At 43.6% G+C, this 18116-nt stretch overlaps 1 protein-coding gene across 1 annotated transcript in view; it reads right to left on the reverse strand.

The window, feature by feature from the left end:
* Positions 1-9196: 9196 nt before the first annotated feature.
* The window catches only part of PLEKHG3 (pleckstrin homology and RhoGEF domain containing G3), a 253659-nt gene continuing 244739 nt past the window's right edge, over positions 9197-18116 (reverse strand). Inside the window, exon 20 of the mRNA XM_068253443.1 lies at positions 9197-13285. Within this exon, the coding sequence (XP_068109544.1) occupies positions 12444-13285 (842 nt within the window). The 3' untranslated portion in view covers positions 9197-12443. The remainder of the gene's footprint in view (positions 13286-18116) is intronic.

Consider the following 18116-nt stretch of genomic DNA (forward strand, 5'->3'; position numbering starts at 1 on the left):
TGGCCGGAATGGAGGAGCGAAGGCCTTTCCTCTTGAGTCTCACAAGTGCACCGGCTCTTCTCCCTCTGTAACGTTTGTTTCGGGCACCTTCAGTTTTGTTTGTAAGATGTATGATGTGTTCAGTGACCACGTCCCACAGGGGCTCCCCTTTTGATGGGTTGTTTCTGTCGAGGGGTTCCCATTTCAGGAGCTCTTCCCTGGCCAGAATGGTGATGTGCTGTGAAGCTGATTCGGCTCCCATGGCTATGAGTGCTGCGGCCTGGGGTGGTGGAACAGGACACAATGGGGGATGCAGGGCGCTTCAAAGACAGGACAGGAAGCCCTGGTAGGGATGGTGCAGAGTGCCCTGGCAATCAGTGAGGATGGCGGAGCGCAGCTGGGTTCCCAGTGTCTGACAGTTTAGGTAGCAGAGCAGTTGTGTGACCTTGGCAGGGCTGGGGGCAGATAGTTCATAGGTTGTGGCAGAAGTGCCGGCAGTGGTTCACGTGTACAGGGCAGATGTGCGTGAACAATTCTAAGTGAGTGGCAGTTGTCTGGGCAGAGGTATACGGTGGAGGTAGTAGCTTATAGCAGCTGTGCGGGCAATAGTACAGACCTAGCGGTTCTACAGGCAATATACAAGGTACATAGCATAACAATAAACAAGGTACATAGCGGTTCTACAGGCAATATACAAGGTACATAGCAGTGCTACAGGCAATAATAACAAGTTTCATAGCAGGGTTTCAAGGTTCATAGCAGTTTTACAGACAATAGTTCAAGGATCAAAGCAGGTATGCTGGCAATAGAGCAACGCTCATAGCATTTACACTGGCAGTAGTCAGTTGGTTCAATAGCAGTTGTCCAGGCTATGGCCTGTAGTAACAGTTATAGGGGCAGTAGAGCATGGATAATAAGTATGTGTGGGCAAGGTTTTGTAGCAGTGTGTGTGGGCAAGGGTTTGTAGCAGATATGCAGGCAGTGGAGCATGAATATGCAGGCAGGGCAGGCATCATAGCGGGCAAACGTTCCCCATGTGTAACAGCCGGGTCTCACCTTGTGTCTCTTAGAGAAGCTGCATGGCCTAGATCCCCATGGCCAGATCTGGGCAGCAGATTGGTGGTTCAGGAGACCCAAGACCTTAGGGTGCCCCTCTGGGGACTGGATTGGGGCCACGTGGGAGGCGTGTGGTGAGCATGGGCTGGGAGCCTCCTGCAAGCAGAGGCCTCTGCCGAGTGAGGGGCAGGTGAGGAGGAACGGGCAGACGGAGATCCGATCCGGGTGGAGGAGGACTGCAGCAGCTGGACTGGAGCGAAGCGCCACTGAGTGTCTGGGCAGCGAGCAGGCCTTTGTCCGAGGGGGCCAAGATGGAGTCCGGCTGTCACGTGGGTGGTCCCGCCGAGGACTTTGGCAGCGGTGGCCTGGGTGGACGTGGCAGCGGGGCCGGTGAGCGGCACTGTGTGATGAGAGCAGCTGTCGGGGCTGGCCGGGTTACCTTACAGGCAGCGCAGCTTCGCGAGGATCGTGAGGAACCACGGTGGAGCAGTCTTGTGGAGCAGTCCTCGGTGCGTGGTGGCGGCAGTCCGTGGGGCGCTTGAAGTGATGTCCTCCTTGCATCAGATGAGGCAGTGCACCGCAGCTCCGCGGCTGGTCCGCCGGCACGCAACAGCCGGCCGAGACGTGGGTGGTCCGGGAAGTGGTCGGGCCGCCGGGAAGGGGCCGTGCTGCTGAGCTCCTGTGTTGCTTGTGCGGCGAAGAGGACCCTTCAGACTAGGCACGGGAGCAAACTAAAACGCTAGACTAACTGACAAACTAACAGACTAACACTACAGAAACTAATGCTACAACTAAAACTAAGCTGAAATGAACTAAACTAAAACTAAAGCTTAAGCAAAAGCAGGACAGTGCCGAGAGCCTAGTAACCGTGGCTGCCCTGGTTGGGCGCCGGAAGTAGGAATGACTTGTACGTGTAGTACATCTGAGAAATAAAGCATTAGCAGCAAAGATATGAGTCTAATATTGTTTCCAGAGCAGGAAGAGTTAAGAAACTACAGTTATCTAAGCAAAAGAGCTTATCTGAGCTACACAACTTTCAAAGTAGCAGAGAGCTCTGTCTTCTGAAGCTAATTATCTCAAGTGTCTGTCACGGTATTTTGTTTTCTCTGCAGAGTAAAGTTCAAAAGTTCACTAGCCTGCTCTGTGAAATCATTTAGAATGAGAGTTGGGCCGAACGGTTCGCCTGCGAACGGTTCCATGCGAACTTCAGTGGTTCGCGTTCGCGTCCCGCAGGCGAACTTTTGCGGAAGTTCGGTTCGCCCCATAATGCACCATGAGGGTCAACTTTGACCCTCTACATCACAGTCAGCAGGCCCAGTGTAGCCAATTAGGCTACACTAGCCCCTGGAGCCACTCCCCCCCTAATACAAGGCAGGCAGCGGCGGCCATTACGCTCACTCGTGTGCCTGCGTTAGTGAGAGTAGGGCGAGCTGCTGCAGACTGTCTCTCATAGGGAAAGATTAGTTAGGCTTAGCTTGTTCCTGGCTGCATACCTGTTCTGTTCAGTACCTGCATACCTGTTCAGTGAACCTGTTCAGTGAACCTGCCACTGCATACCTGTTCTGTGAACCCGCCACTGCATACCTGTTCTGTGAACCCACCACTGCATACCTGTTCTGTGAACCCACCACTGCATACCTGTTCTGTGAACCCACCACTGCATACCTGTTCAGTGAACCCACCACTGCATACCTGTTCAGTGAACTTGCCACTGCATACCTGTTCTGTGAACCCGCCACTGTATACCTGTTCTGTTCAGTGAACCCGCCACTGCATACCTGTTCTGTGAACCCACCACTGCATACCTGTTCTGTGAACCCACCACTGCATACCTGTACTGTGAACTCACCACTGCATACCTGTTCAGTGAACCCACCACTGCATACCTATTCAGTGAACCCACCACTGCATACCTGTTCAGTGAACCCGCCACTGCATACCTGTTCTGTGAACCCGCCACTGTATACCTGTTCTGTTCAGTGAACCCGCCACTGCATACCTGTTCTCGCCATGGTGCGCACTGCTTTGCGTCAAATCCAGATTTTTCCCGGGGACTTTTGGCATGTATCCCACTCCTCCACCTGGGGGTCCAGGTGTTAGACCCCTTGAAACATCTTTTCCATCACTTTTGTGGCCTGCATAATTTTTTTTTTTCAAAGTTCGCATCCCCATTGAAGTCTATGGCGGTTCGCGAACTTTTACGCGAACCGAACCTTACGCGGAAGTTCGCGAACCCGGTTCGCGAACCTAAAATCGGAGGTTCGGCCCCACTCTATTTAGAATGTAGTGTGTAAATTGCAAATATTAGAGAACAATGCAATGTAAAAAAAAACAAAAAAAAAAAAACACCAAACAAAAAAAAAAAACAACCTATAACTGAAAATAAAAATATAAGATCATTTTCTTTGCTACTAATGTTCTATTAATTATCTGTACTACACATACAATTCATTATATCAATTTTTTTTTCACTTCAGTGTCACTTTAACGGCTAATTGTATATAGTTTTCCTACCAACTATATACAGTTAATCACAAAAAGCATTACCTTAAGCATCTTTTTTTTTTGCCGATTTTGTGTTCCTTTTTGGTAGTGTTTTTAGATTTTTTCAACAACCAACACCAGAATGCGTCCCACTTGTCTGCCCTATGTAATTTTGCAACATGCATTCTCCTTTTACTGTACAGAACTGCATAATCTGTCTAATAAAATATAATGATAAGGCCTTTTCAGTATACAGTAGCTTGCATCAGTGAGGCAATGTTTGACCAGTCAATCACGCATTGGATACAATTTTCCCTTCTTAAAATAGAAGGTATTTGCTCAGTTAATGGCCATGGTGTGATCTCCGCCAGAGGTACCGAGACAGGAAATGGTGGCGAGTTTTCTTGCACTCAAAGCTCAGCCCCAGCTGTGGCAGGGCAGGTGGTCTGTGGTTCTGGTCTGTCTATACCTGTGAGAAGCTCTTTGCAATCGATGCTTAGGACCTGAATTACCAAGGCAAAGGCTTACATACACCCATCTGCCTTATTCACTATTAAGACTCGTTCACACTAGGGGAGTTTTTGTCCGTTTTTCAGGCGTAGGCGATTTTTAAAACCGCCCACAAAAATGCTTGTTCAATGAATCTCTATGAGAAGGTTCATATCAGCACGGTCCATGCGCTGTGTGTTTAAGCAAAGCGGTGCCTCTACCATTTTTGGGGCGTTTTTGCAATAATGTAAGCTACAGGAAGAGCGCTAAACGCTCACAAAACAGTTTTATGCAGCGATTGCATTTTTAAACATAAATACATTGTATTTTTTCTTTTCCGGGTCAAAGAGTTCTCTTCCTGACTTGAGTCAGGAAGTGAATTACAAAACTGCTCTGGAAAAGCATTTAGAAAATCGCTTTTACCAGAAACGCAGCATGCAGTGAAACAGCGGGAGGGGGAAAAAAGCGCACAAAAACACAAAATGCTTGCATTTGCGTTTTTGATTTTAGATGTGAATGAGGCCTTAGAGCTGCTAAAATGCTCTAAAAATGTGCTCGGGTAACTTACTATTCATGTTAATGTGCAATACGCAAGAGGCATTTCAGGGTGTCAAGAAGTAAACACAGCATGCGCCACTAGAGCACTGTAAACCATGCAGATACAACCACAAGTCAACCAATGATAATAGCAGAGAACTTTTGATGTTTCTCCCAGAATTTTTTTTTCTGATGTTAAACTCTGGTAAAATGCCCCCCAAAAAACACCTGTGTGGATGAACAGAAACACTGCATGTGCCTTCCCAGGTATTTGCTAAAATGCTGTCTGGGAATGGGATTTACAAAAAATGTATTCTGTATTTTTCACTTAGTGTTCAGGTTTACCATTAGTTAGGCTTGGAGGTCACCAGTTTGACAGGTGAGGCCCCATTGTGTAATGTCTGAAAACCTCTGCTCTTTACACCTGCAATCCATGCTTGCACTACCTACTAAATTTATTTTAATTGGTTAGTGCTGAGGTACACGCCACACATTTGCATCCCACTAAAGGCTCCATGTGGAACACTCTAGAAAAGAACCACTTCACTGGTACTACATGGTGTCGAGACATTTAAAGAACGTCTGAACTGAGTTGCAAATTTTTATAAGAGTCTACGTAATTTTTTTAATGAGTCTATGGGCTAGTTTATATATTATGCAATGAAAATTTCTGTTTTCCCTCCGTAGCCCCTCCCCCTAACAGAAGATGTCTGAGGTGCTTCTCTGATTGAAGCTGGAGACACACCTATGATGTTTTCTGCTAAAGAGTAGGACAATGGGCAGAAGGCCTCTTTCACAGTGCGACGTTAAAGTCACACGTTGAAACAACATTTAACGCAGAATAACTCACTGCAATGAAAAATCAATGCCCTGTTCACAGTGCATAGTTTGTGTCTAACGCTGCAGGTTAAGTGAAAGTGCTGCATGCTGTGCGTTATACACGTTATTAGCTGCGTTGGACTGTTTGCACATGCTCAGTAATGACTTGGAAGCATACTTTTCATTGCCTGTATGCTCTACTGTATGCGACGATAATGGGGCATTAAGTTGCGGTGCGACTTTTTGGGGCAATGCGTTGTAATTTGCGGTACGACATTAACGTTGCATCAAAACGCAACATCCTACTGTGAAAGAGGCCTTAAAGAAGATTGGTGGATTGCTTTTTATGGGATTTCCTTTGGCAATCTATGTTCATCACACAGATTAATGAGCATTCATTACACCAGGCTTTCTCAACCAGGGTTCCCTGGAACCCCAGGGTTCCTTGAGCATTCTGCAGGGGTTCCTTGGCATTTTCCCCCATCGTGGGGGAAGTATAACAGAGCACACTATAATAGGTGGTACTGTAACAAGAAGCACTAAATTGGGGGCTCAGGAGACAGTATAATGAGTGGCAGTGTAATAGGAAGTGGTGAAATAAACAGCCACACATACTTTTAAAGACCATGCCTCCTGCAAAATAAATGCAGGGGTTCCTCAAGATCAAAAAATTGTTTGCAGGGGTTCCTTGCGATCCAAAAGTTATTTGCAGGGTTCCTCCAGGGTAAAAAGGTTGAGAAAGGCTGCATTACACCAAGTAAAGCTATATTTAATCTAATCATCCAGTCAATATATCTTGGAACATATGTAAATATCCATACTAATCAACAGGTTCAGAATAAATGGAAGCCCCCATTGACCTGACGGATAAAAAGCTTACAGGAGACAGGAAATCCATGAAACCTGCAAAGCACAATCACCCTTCTGGAGTGAACTGAATATTAATATGTAATTAGCTCAGCAGGGCATGCTGGAAAGTCATTCTCTAAAGGACACTGCCTTGCTGGAAAATGGGTCATTCCGAAGACTGGCATCCTGTGCGCTGGGCACGTGGGGGAGTGTCTCCTCTAATTGTGTAAAGCAGCCGGCATTTTTGCTGTCACCTGTCTGCTCCCCACTGACAAATGTAATGAAGTGAAACTCACCAGCCAATATACAGCTAACATTGACCCCCCCCCCCCCCTTCCATCCTCAACTACCACCGTTTGTAGTGACAGTTCTTTTTCCATTCATAAAATGTAATCCCCTGAACAGTGATCTCCATCAACACTACCTTCAAATCATGTGTCATGAGATAGTATTACAGTACTTATATGTATTGAGCTGAGATGCAGCACAAGTGGAAAGGGCATCAATCTCTATGCAATGGACAGATGCACATTTCCAAGCAGAAAGGTTTTGTCAGATGCTCAGCTAAAAAGAAAGGCTGGGAAGTGGTTTAAAGGACAATTTTAGGCTTTGTTCACATCTAAAATCGAAATAGCTGATGCCAGCGATTTTCGATTTTTAGCGCATTTCCTCCCCCTCCCCCTCTTAGCACTCCACTGCACGCTACGATTTTGATATAAGTACTTTTTCAAAGCACTTTTGCAGAGCAATTTATTTTTCAATTCCTGACGCAAGTCAGGAAGTGAACTCTTTGACCCGGAAAAGAATAAATACAATGTATTTATTCCTAAAAGCGAGAACGCAATCGCCTGAGAAAGCGATTTGAGAGCGTTTTTCCTATACCTTCCATTGTGGCAAAATTGGCCCAAAAATGGTACAGGCAGCGCTTTGCTGAGCGGAAAGCGGACGAAACGCGCTGATATGAACTGTCCCATAAGAAATCATTGCACAAGTGTTTTTAAGGAGTTTCTTTTTTTTTTAAATCGCCGGTGCTCAAAAAAAAAAAAAAAAAAAACTGAACAAGCCCTTAGAGAAAGTAATGCAATTCTGCTACTCCTATCATAACAGAAGAATAAAGCCAAATATGGCAAAAAAAAAAATGCCTAGAAATGCCACTTCCCAGAATCTGGCAGCTTCTTATCTGTAGCAAGGCTGCTGATGGGGAAAGGAATCCACTTCTTCATTTGGTCTCTTTCACCTGGTACATTGCTTTACAGGACACTTGAAGTGAGCTATATGGAGTACTTCTTTCCTATGAAATAATACAGTACAATCTCATTAAAGTAAACCTCTGAATATAGTAAACTCAGGCCTTAGGTCCCAGCAAATGCGTCCGTATAAATATACAATGTATGGCCAATTCTAATTATAGTAAACTTCTGATATAGTAAACTACTTTTCCTGGTTCCTTGAGTTAAAGTATAAAGGAATTCTACTGTACCAGTCGCCTGGCTGTCCTGCTGATCATTCTTGGAATACTGTTTGAATCACATAAAAACAAGCATGCAGTAGGAAAACGGGAGCAGGATTTAGGGGCAGGCAGGAATACAGGAGCAGGATTTAGGGTCAGGAAGGAATACAGGAGCAGGATCCAAGGTCAGGCAGAAATATGGGAGCAGGATTTAGGGGCAGGCAGGAATACGGAAGCAGGATTTATGGGCAGGCAGGAATACAGGAGCAGGATTCCGGGTCAACCCGCAATAATGCAGCAGGATTCAGGGTCAGGCAGGAATCCGAGAGCAGGATTCAGGGTCAGGCAGGAATAATGGAGCAGGATTTAGGGTCAAGCAGGAATACAGGAGTAGGATTTAGGGGCAGGCAGGAATATGGGAGCAGGATTCAGGGTCAGGCAGGAATATGGGAGCAGGATTTAGGGTCAGGCAGGAATATGGGAGCAGGATTCAGGGTCAGGCAGGAATATGGGAGCAGGATTTAGGGTCAGGCAGGAATAATGGAGCAGGATTCAGGGTCAGGTAGGAATAGAAGCAGGATTTAGGGTCAGGCAGGAATACAGGAGCAGGATTTAGCAGCAGGCAGGAATAATGGAGAAGGATTTAGGGTCAGGCAAAAATAATGGAGCAGGATTTAGGGTCAGGCTGGAATACGGGAGCAGGATTTAGGGTCAGGCAGGAATAATGGAGCAGGATTTAGGGTCAGGCAGGAATACAGGAGCAGGATTCAGGGTCAGACAGGAATAATGGAGCAGGATTTAGGGTCAGGCAGGAATACAGGAGCAGGATTCAGGGTCAGACAGGAATTTATATTCCTGTCTGACCCTGAATCCTGCTCCTGTATTCCTGCCTGACCCTAAAGCAGGATTCAGGGTTGGGCAGGAGGACTTAGGCCATGTATATAGGAACTCTGAGAACCTTAGAGTAAAGCTCTGTTCACACTGCAACGTAAAATGGACATTTTATTGCCCGTTTTGCCAGATCTGAAAAGGAACAGTCGATGGGTCTTATGTTAAAAATACTATTAATACTATTTCATGCTTATCAATCTGAAATGCAAAGTCCCAACCTGCACAATTTTTCTGGACTGGCGAATGCTTTTCCCATAGGAACCGAAGGTGGAAACGCATCTGCTCCAAACCCCAAGTGGACCACAATGCACCATGCATTGCAGTGCCCGCTCCAGTTGGCCATTGGGAGATTTGGCTCCACTGTGAACCAAGCGGTCATGCTTCAAGGCCCGGGTTCACACTTGGATCGTAAAATGCAAACCGCAGTCGCCCAGTGATTGCAATTTTGCAGCATGAAATTTTAGCAACTGCGATACCCATTCAAAAGAACGAGACTCGCATCACGATTGCCCCCCAAAATGCTGCATACAGTGCTTCTGACACGGGTTTCATGTTGGAATACGTTAAGAAAAAAAAATTCAACATAATATACATCTGTATGCAACCTACAGAATAAACCTTCAAAATGAATCCAGTCAATAATACATTTTAGCAAATAGCTTTATAGATTGATTGGAATGTACAATACAGAGAAATAATTACAGGCAGTGGTATCCAACGGTTGACAAGTAATAAATGGCAAATAAATAACACAGAAATATAAACCCAGGTTAACATCAAGACTTTTGTCAGAGCATAATGCCAACGCAAGCCTTGATGGTCTAGACAACTGTACGCTCCAGTCACTCAAGGCAATAATCTTCATAGATATCAAAAACACAGACAACAACTCAGTAAAGTGCAGCTCACCTGGCAAGCAAGATTATTATTGCATCTGCTCCAATTTATCACACAGGTGTTGCCATTGAGGACTGGGACAATGTACAGTAGTTCTGGACAGGCAGAACCTTCCATCTACTAATGAATATTTATCTTGAGAAGGGTATGTATAGTGATTTATGTTGTTTATTTTCATTAATAATCATGCTTAAAATAAATACATGCTGGTTGATACGAAAAGCTAACATGAATGTTTCATATCTAATATGTACAGCAAGCTTGCTTTTTCAATAAAGTTGGCCTTAAAGTGTACCGGTCCAAAACCAAATATAAGGATTTATATTTACTTTGAGCATTCTCCAGCCCCCTGTAGCCCGTAAGCCCCCTCGGTGTCCATCCGTCCTTTCCTTTGCTGTCCACTCCTGTAAAGCCCCCAAGTAAGCCAGGCATGGCTACTACGGTATGCATGCGTGATCCTGGCTGCGTGCCTCCATGGTCATGCTCCCGTGGTTGGGAGCATTCTGTGCCTGCACAGTTACAAGCCTTAAAGCAGATTGTAAATTGTTATAAAACAAAGTGTTTCACTTACCTGGGGCTTCTGCCAGCCCTGTGCAGCCTTCCTGTCCCACTCCGGTCCTCCACGATCCTCCATTCTTCCGACGATAGCTACTTTTGTAACCGTCGACTTGTAAGTCAATGGCAACTGCGTGCCCCAAGCCACGTGTCTCTTTTTCCGTGTTCCAGCCGACAATAGCGTTTTGTGCTATTAGCGCAGGATGCTATTGCGTGCTGGAACGCGGAAAAAGAGATGCAGTTGCCGTCGACGGTAACAAAAGATCATGAAGGACCGGCGTGGGACAGGAAGTCTGCATGGGGTTGGCAGAAGCCTCGGGTAAGTGAAACACTTTGGTTTATAACAATTTACAGTTCTGCTTTAACTTACTGGGCAAGTGCAGAACAATCCCGGCAATGGGAGCTCGAGCAAGGAGGAGCCCAGCCAGTGCAATAGACTACCAGTGCTAACAGCAGGAAAATGGTGTTGCCTGGGAGGACACCGAGGGAGCCCACAGACTACAGGGGGCTGGAGGAAGAGCCAGGTACAAGTGAAACTCGAAAAATGTGAATATTGTGCATAAGTCCATTTATTTCAGTAATTTAACTTAAAAGTTGAAACTAATATATGAAATAGACTCATTCCATGGAAAGCGAGATATTTCAAGCCTTTATTTGTTATAATGTTGAGGATTATGCCTTACAGATTATGAAAATCCCAAAATTAAAATCTCAGACTATTAGAATATTGTGACAAGGTTCAGTATTCTAGGCTCAAAGTGTCAGACACTAATCAGCTAATTATTCCAAAACACCTGCAAAGGGTTACCATTTCATATATTAGTTTCTCCCTTTAAGATGAATTACTGAAATAAATGGCCTTTGCACAATATTCTGTTTTTTCACGTTTCACCTGTAAGTATGAATCCTTGCATTGTCTTTAACTCAGGTTTCCTTTAAGATCCAAATGCGTAAATATGCAGCCTTACCAGGCAGGGTCTACCTGTGTAATGGATTAAAATTATATCCAGATCTGTTGATCAGCCACAACATTACAACCATCTTCTTAATATTGTGTAAATTCTCCTTGTGCTGCCAGAACACCTCTGATCTAATATTAGGGGTTTGAACATCACAAAAGAGAAATTCACAGGGACAAGACCAGTACTGTGGAATATGCAGAATGGGTTACAGTAATGCTTGGGGTCAGTGATAATGCCATAGTATTACTAACATTCCCGTGCACCACTCCACTCTGTTCACCATATTTCACATTGCTGCAGTACCAATATGGTCTCTGTCCATAACTCTACCCCAGAAGACCACTGAAGATGTTCTGTGGCATCTGACACCAGGATGATTGCAGCAGATCCTTCAAGTCATGTAAATTGCAAGGTGGGGCTGCCATGGATCAGACTTTTTTTTCCAACACATTCCACAGATGGTCAATTAGATTCAGATCTGGGGAACTGGAAGCCCAATTAAGATGTAATTCATCAGATCGCCCTCATTACTCCATGGTCAAGTTCTAATGCTCATGTGGACATTATAGGTGCTTTTGGCAGTGCACAGGGGTCTTATGTGGGCACTCTGAATGGTATGCAGCTATATAGCCTTATGCACTTTGTTTACAAACGCATTTATCAGTCAGCATTTAGTTTTTCAACAAATGTTGTGATACTTTGCTCTTCTTTGGGATTTGATCAGACAGGCTAACAGCTTGCCACATGTGTCAATGAACATTGGCTGCCCATGGCCCGTTTACTGGTGGTCCCTCCTTAGGCCACTTCCATTAGGAACCACTACACACTACTGCATACGGGGAACACCCTACAAGACTTGCAATTTTGGATCTGACTCAATCATCTATCACAATACTGCCCATGCTAAGGTCACTCAGATCCTTGTGCCGGACAATAAACATTTCCTGCCTCAAACACCTCACCATCAAGAACTGACTGTAGACTTGCACTGACAGGCACCATTGTACCAAGAGAATCTGTGTTATTCAGTTCACTTATCAATGGTTTTAATCTTGTGACTGATTAATGTACTATTCTGAAAATATAAAAACAAAAATCACTAGAATTTCCCTTTGTAATTGTGCAAGTAAGAGAATACAAGAGTATGAAAACCTTATTAAATTATCTTCACATAGGTAAGACAACAGCACTCCCATCAAGAGAAAAAAATGGAGTGAATAACAGTTATTTCCGTAATTCATTTATATTCCATGATTTAAAGTAAATATACACCAGAGATATCACATAAGGATGGTTAAAATACACTATATACAGAACAAACGTTGAGTTTATTATATAAATATATATTCCATGGTCCATCTTAGCATGGCAGTTTGAGTGGTCAGTGAAGAGCAGGACTGAAACCACGCCATTCCCTAAAGACTCAACGTCCTTTGAAACCTTATATAGGACACAATACTACAGACGATCAAAGACTAATGATGATCGGAGTGCTTCACACCACTTGAGTTCAGGAATTTTGCTCTTAAATTTTTCACTCTGCATTGCAGAGCTGTATCATTATTTGTTACAAGTTGTGGTTCGGGTTTTGAGAGTTCTTGAACAGAGTTTATGGAACTATTGGGCCTTGAATGTTCTTCCCTGGCTTTGTACTCATCAGACTCTTGGTAAGCCTTGCAACGCTCAATGACTGCTTTGAGTGAGATTTTTTCTCGTGTGGTAGGTGATCGGATGTGGACAAACGTGTCATCATCTTCCAGTTCGTGTGCAGAAGCTGAGGGAAGCTTTTCCATAACTATGACTTTTTTATTATTTTCTAGAGGAGCTTCTGCACTTATGTAGTAACAATTATTCAAGATTTCTACAATTCCATTTACATTGGATGTTTCAGAAGGTGCTTCGCCAGAAGCTCTAATTTCCTCAGCTATACCGTTTTCACTTTCGGACTGTTTCATATTCATGCTGTATGAATGGCTCAAAGGATTCTTACTTTGTGAGTCTGATGGGCTGTCCATCATTTTATCTGGCACTGAATGACTTCTGTTCACTGGAAAAGATTTGCTAGACCCAGCTGTGCTGGCGTACCTCGATCTCAGCTCTCGGACATCCGGCCAGTGGAATTTCTCAGTCTTCACTGGACTTAAGGGGCTTTTACAGTCTAATCTTCCAGGTGAAGATGTCCGTGGACTTTCAGAGCCAAAAGACAGGCGCTTAGGGGATTTCTCACTGAAAGTAGCAGACGTGGGAGTTGTTGGGCTATGTTCTTGGATGACAATGTGGTCATAGGTGGGAAGGGACAACATAGGTTTCAATTTACCTAGATTTAAAAAAATATTAAAAATTAATACTGTAATGGCCCACTTATTGAACAAAAATAATATGCAGGCAGCTTCTATCAGAACTAAACATTACTTTCTAAGTTATGACCTAAAGACAATTACGAACACGAGATGTCAGGGACCAAGCTATGTCTATGGGAGTGTACACACATCCAATTTTGACTGGTCAATAATGGACCAGTTTTACCACTTCCATGTAGTATGTTAACTTTTCTACACAATCCGTTCATAACATTCAAATTCTGTTGGCCTTCATACTAATATGTAAGTGGTGAAGGACTTTTTTTTTCCAGGTAACAGTGATTAATACCATACACAGCAACCACAGTGGGAAGTGTGTGTGTGTATATATTTATTTAAATAAAAAACTTCCCACTTAAAGCGGACCCAAAGTAAAAACTGCCCCCCAGGACATCACAGGCAGGATCGTGTTGCATGCTGGGACAGCTACTACACAGGCTTAAGGAAACAAAAGTGCAGACAATAACGTGTTTTGTTCATGCATTTGTCTTTTTAAGGATGGTGGGTAGCTTGAACTTGATGCAGCAACCAAATTATCAAAAATGATAAACCATGGTGCAGGAGTAGCTAAGTAGTATTGTTGTAGTTTCTACTTTTATTGCTGTGGGTGTAACTGGGACAAAGGTTTTTTTTGTTTGTTTGTTTTTGTTTTAGTTTGGTTGCTCTCTAAGTTTAAATGTACCTTCCTGTATTTCCCTCATTTTCTCAGGTGACAGCTGTACAGACGCACTGCTAGCATATAGGTGCCTCTGTTGCTATGGATGGAGAGGAGATTATGTACGGTGTAGGGTGGAATGGTTTCTGGGGGGTAGGGGTAAGGTGGAGAAAAACGCCCTCAGGTCAATCAGGATTCCTCGTTGCTAAAGATCAGGGGCATATCTGATCTTTAGACCACATCTGGGGACTCCTGTACACAGGATAAATTCTCAGGCCATCTAGGCAGAGTTTAATCACGTGTGTGTACTTTACTGTGTATAACGTTGCAAGATAAGATGTGATAGCACATGGAAGAACAATGTTCAAATGTTGGAGAGCCTTCCCAAATATGCCACTGCAACATTTGACGAGTATCACTGCTCCTCCCAAGCTTGATGTAAATTCCAACCACACACCTCTGCGGTACTCTCATAGGAACATCTTAGTCTGCCATGATGACATGCACAAGGTGCTTCCACTTGCTGTGACAGAAATCTCAAAAAATATGTTGGTCTAACTGCAGGTTCTGATGCATTGCTGTATACCATTCACAAACACCAGCTCAGCATTCTCACGGTCTACCTTCCTAAAGGTGCGTACACACGCACTACGGCCGCCGCCGATGGGTCCTTCAGACCCTCCCGCTGGGTGGATGTTCAGCCAACAGTAGCGTATGTATATGCGCTGTCGGCGGACTGATAAGGCTGTTTCTGAACGATCCGCTTAGCGGGAGGGTCTGACGGACCGTCGTTGGCGGTCGTAGTGTGTGTGTACGCACCTTTAGTGAAATGGAGATAGCATAATTTCTTTCACAAAGCATCAGGCCCAGATAACATATCAACAAGCCTAAAGGTGGCCATATACTTCTAGATTTACAGCAGATTCAACCATCAGATAGATTTCTGTCAGATGCCTGTCAAGTCTAATCTGACAGGAATCTATCTGATGTGTGCCACACACTAGGAACAGATTTCCAATAGATTTCAGAATGAAATCTATTGGAAATCGATCTAAATGCATTATTGGACCATTGGATCCAACTCAACTCTATGGGCCATTTATCCGCTGCTGTCAGCAGATCAACCTAAATCTTCCATCCTGTCAGATAGATCAAATCGACTGAAATCGGCTGCAAGTCGATCGATCAAATCGATCGGCAATCGATTTCCAATTTTCCAAGGAAAAATACACTATTTCTCCAATTCCATCACCTATAGTTTTAAAATAAGGAATGCTACTAAAAATAAAACCCACCTATTTTATCAACTCATTAGTCTCGGCTATCACAACATTTAAATTATGTTCCTAGCACAATGTATGGCCCCAAAATATTTTTTGAAAATAAAAGGTGTATTTTTTCTGTTTAGGGTTTTCTTTGTGTCCCGTCAATTGTAAGCCCTTATGTACTAAAATAACATACATATTAAAAAAAAAAAAAAAGTTAAGCCCCTAAGGAAACTATTTATGGATTTTTATATTAAACGGTTTGTGGCTTTTAAAAAAAAAAAAATATATATATCTGCTTGGTAACTGGGGTGGGGGGCTTTGGAATGGATTGATTATATATTTTTTTTCATTAAAAATATGTGGTGTGTGTAATTTAATTTTTAGCCACTAGATGGCAATAGACAGGCACTGCGATTAGTAGGGGGAAGCCATGCTTCCCTTCCCCAACTGCCGACACGGAAAACCACCGAGGTGCACAGGGCAGTGGCCCCGCGCACACCGACGTTCAAAGACTGGACACGCATACGCATCCAGATAGACTTACGCTGCTCGTATCTGGATACGAATACTCATCCAGATAGGCTGAACTGGTTAATAGATAAAAGGTTGCTGTAGATATAGGATTTTTCAACTGAGCAAAAACATATGACACTGTGTAAAATTACAGATAAGGATACCTGAAGTTAGAGGGATATGGAGGCTACCATATTTATTTCCTTTTAAATCGGATCCGAGATGAAAAACTAACTATAACATATATATATAGTATCTCTAAAGTTTAGATAGTTTACACAGCAAATCTAGCTGCAAACAGCTTTAATAGAATAGGATTATTTCTTCCTGTGATACAATGACAGCAGCCATGTTGTTTGTAAACATTACACAGGGGCAGGCTTATCTGCATCTTGATAAAAAAAAAACTAATCTCCCCTCCTCCCCTCTGCCTCTGAAATCTCTGGCTAGTAATACCTCCCCCTCCTCCTGCCCAGACTGAGCTCCCATGAGCCCTTGCTACTGTCTGAAAGTACCTTGGCTCTCTGAAAACCTGTGGGCGTGGCTTGTTTAGTTTATAGGGAATTAGAGTATTAAAACAAAAAAGTATTTGGCTTGAGGAATGCCCTATAAACAATAGTAAAGGAACACAATTATGCAATGTGTAAAAGTTCATCTCGGATGCACTTTAAGTACCATTTGTCTGGCAGTCCTGCTGATCATTCTTGCATCAACAGTGTCTAAATCGCACACCTGAAACAAGCATTCAAGACAGCAGGACAGCCAGGTAGCTGGTATTGTTAATTTTAAATACCTAGGTCAGCCTCCATTTCCTTCTAGGTCCCTTTTAAGTCAACAAGTTCAAAAGAAACTAAGTATATGGAAAAAAAAATTGGCTTGCACACCAACGATTCAACACTCTGGTGCATCACTGAATGAGAGGTACTAGAAAGTTTGGTTGTGGGACCTTTACTATTTAATTTGTTATTAAATTACCGTATGTATCTATTAAAAAGACTCTGCAGATGACACAAAGTTTTATTGTGCAATATATTCTTTGGCAGATGTTTTCAGTTTACTGTGTAAATGATTGGGCAACTACTGAGGTTCTTAAATATATAAATGGCCTCTACAGAAAATTTGGTGAAAAGTTGTTTACTTAAAGGTAACAACATAAGATTCAAGAACATCACTTGAGGCTGGAGGAAGAGAGGTTTCATCTGTGGGAAGGTGGTGAAATAGGTTTTTTTGTTTGTTTTTTTTAAATAAAAGGTTGCTTCTAATAAATACACTAGGTATTAAAAAACTGAATAGTTTCCAAAAATAATGAATTATTGATGGCCATCTATATTTACAAAAATACATGAAAGAGTGCTGATCCAGGGATATAATCTGACTGACACAGAAATTGAGAAGGTTTTTTGCCTTGTAAAGGGAATCTGAAGTGAAAATAAACTTATGAAATAATCATTTGTATGTGTAGTACAGCTTAGAAATGTTTCCAGTACAGGAAGAGTTAAAGGGACCCTGAGCAGTGCCCAAATTTAAAAGATTGCACTTACCTGGGGCTTCCTCCAGCCCACGCAGGCCGCGAGGTCCCCCCGGCGTCCTCCTGGCTCCTCTCCGTGCATCTCCACCGGCCCCCGTTACCGGCGACACCCGGGGCATGTGGCAGGTCGGCTCTTCCTGGATCCTTATGCTGCTCGTCATCACGGCGGCCAGCGTGACAGGTCTGCGCATGCGCAGCGTGATGATGAGCAGCGTAAGGATTCAGGAAGAGCTGGCCCGACACCCGCCCCCGGTGTCGTCGGTAACGGGGGCCGGTGGAGGCACACAGAGAGGAGCCAGGAGGATGCAGGGGGACTTTGCGGTCTGCGGTGGGCTGGAGGAAGCCCCAAGTAAGTGCAATCTTCTAAATTCGGGTGCTGCTCAGGGTCCCTTTAAGAAGCTTCAGCTATCTATGCAAAAGAGATTCTCTGAGCTCCAGGACCAAATTTGGTTGCCGATTTCTGGAGCACTATACGTCAAAAAAACAGTGACAGACCGCTTCAGATAAGATTTAGTGAGGTGAAGTTCAAAGGGTCATTAGCTCTGCAAACTACACTCTGTATTTTAAACTATAAGACAGAGCAAACTGCAAATATGACAATACTGATGCAATGCTGTAAAAAATGCTATATAACTGAAAATAAAAATATGAGACTAATTGCTACTAATGTTCTATTCCTTATCCATACTACACATACAATTCATTTTGTCATAAGTTTATTTTCACTTCAGTGTCACAGGCACACTGAACTAAATTTTTTCCACATTCCCTTACATCAGCTAGGGTTCATGAGGCTGCAGGACCAAGTTTTTACTTTGTTTAAA

Source organism: Hyperolius riggenbachi, chromosome 9 (genome assembly GCF_040937935.1).
Source record: "Hyperolius riggenbachi isolate aHypRig1 chromosome 9, aHypRig1.pri, whole genome shotgun sequence".
Classification (NCBI taxonomy): Eukaryota; Metazoa; Chordata; class Amphibia; order Anura; family Hyperoliidae; genus Hyperolius; species Hyperolius riggenbachi.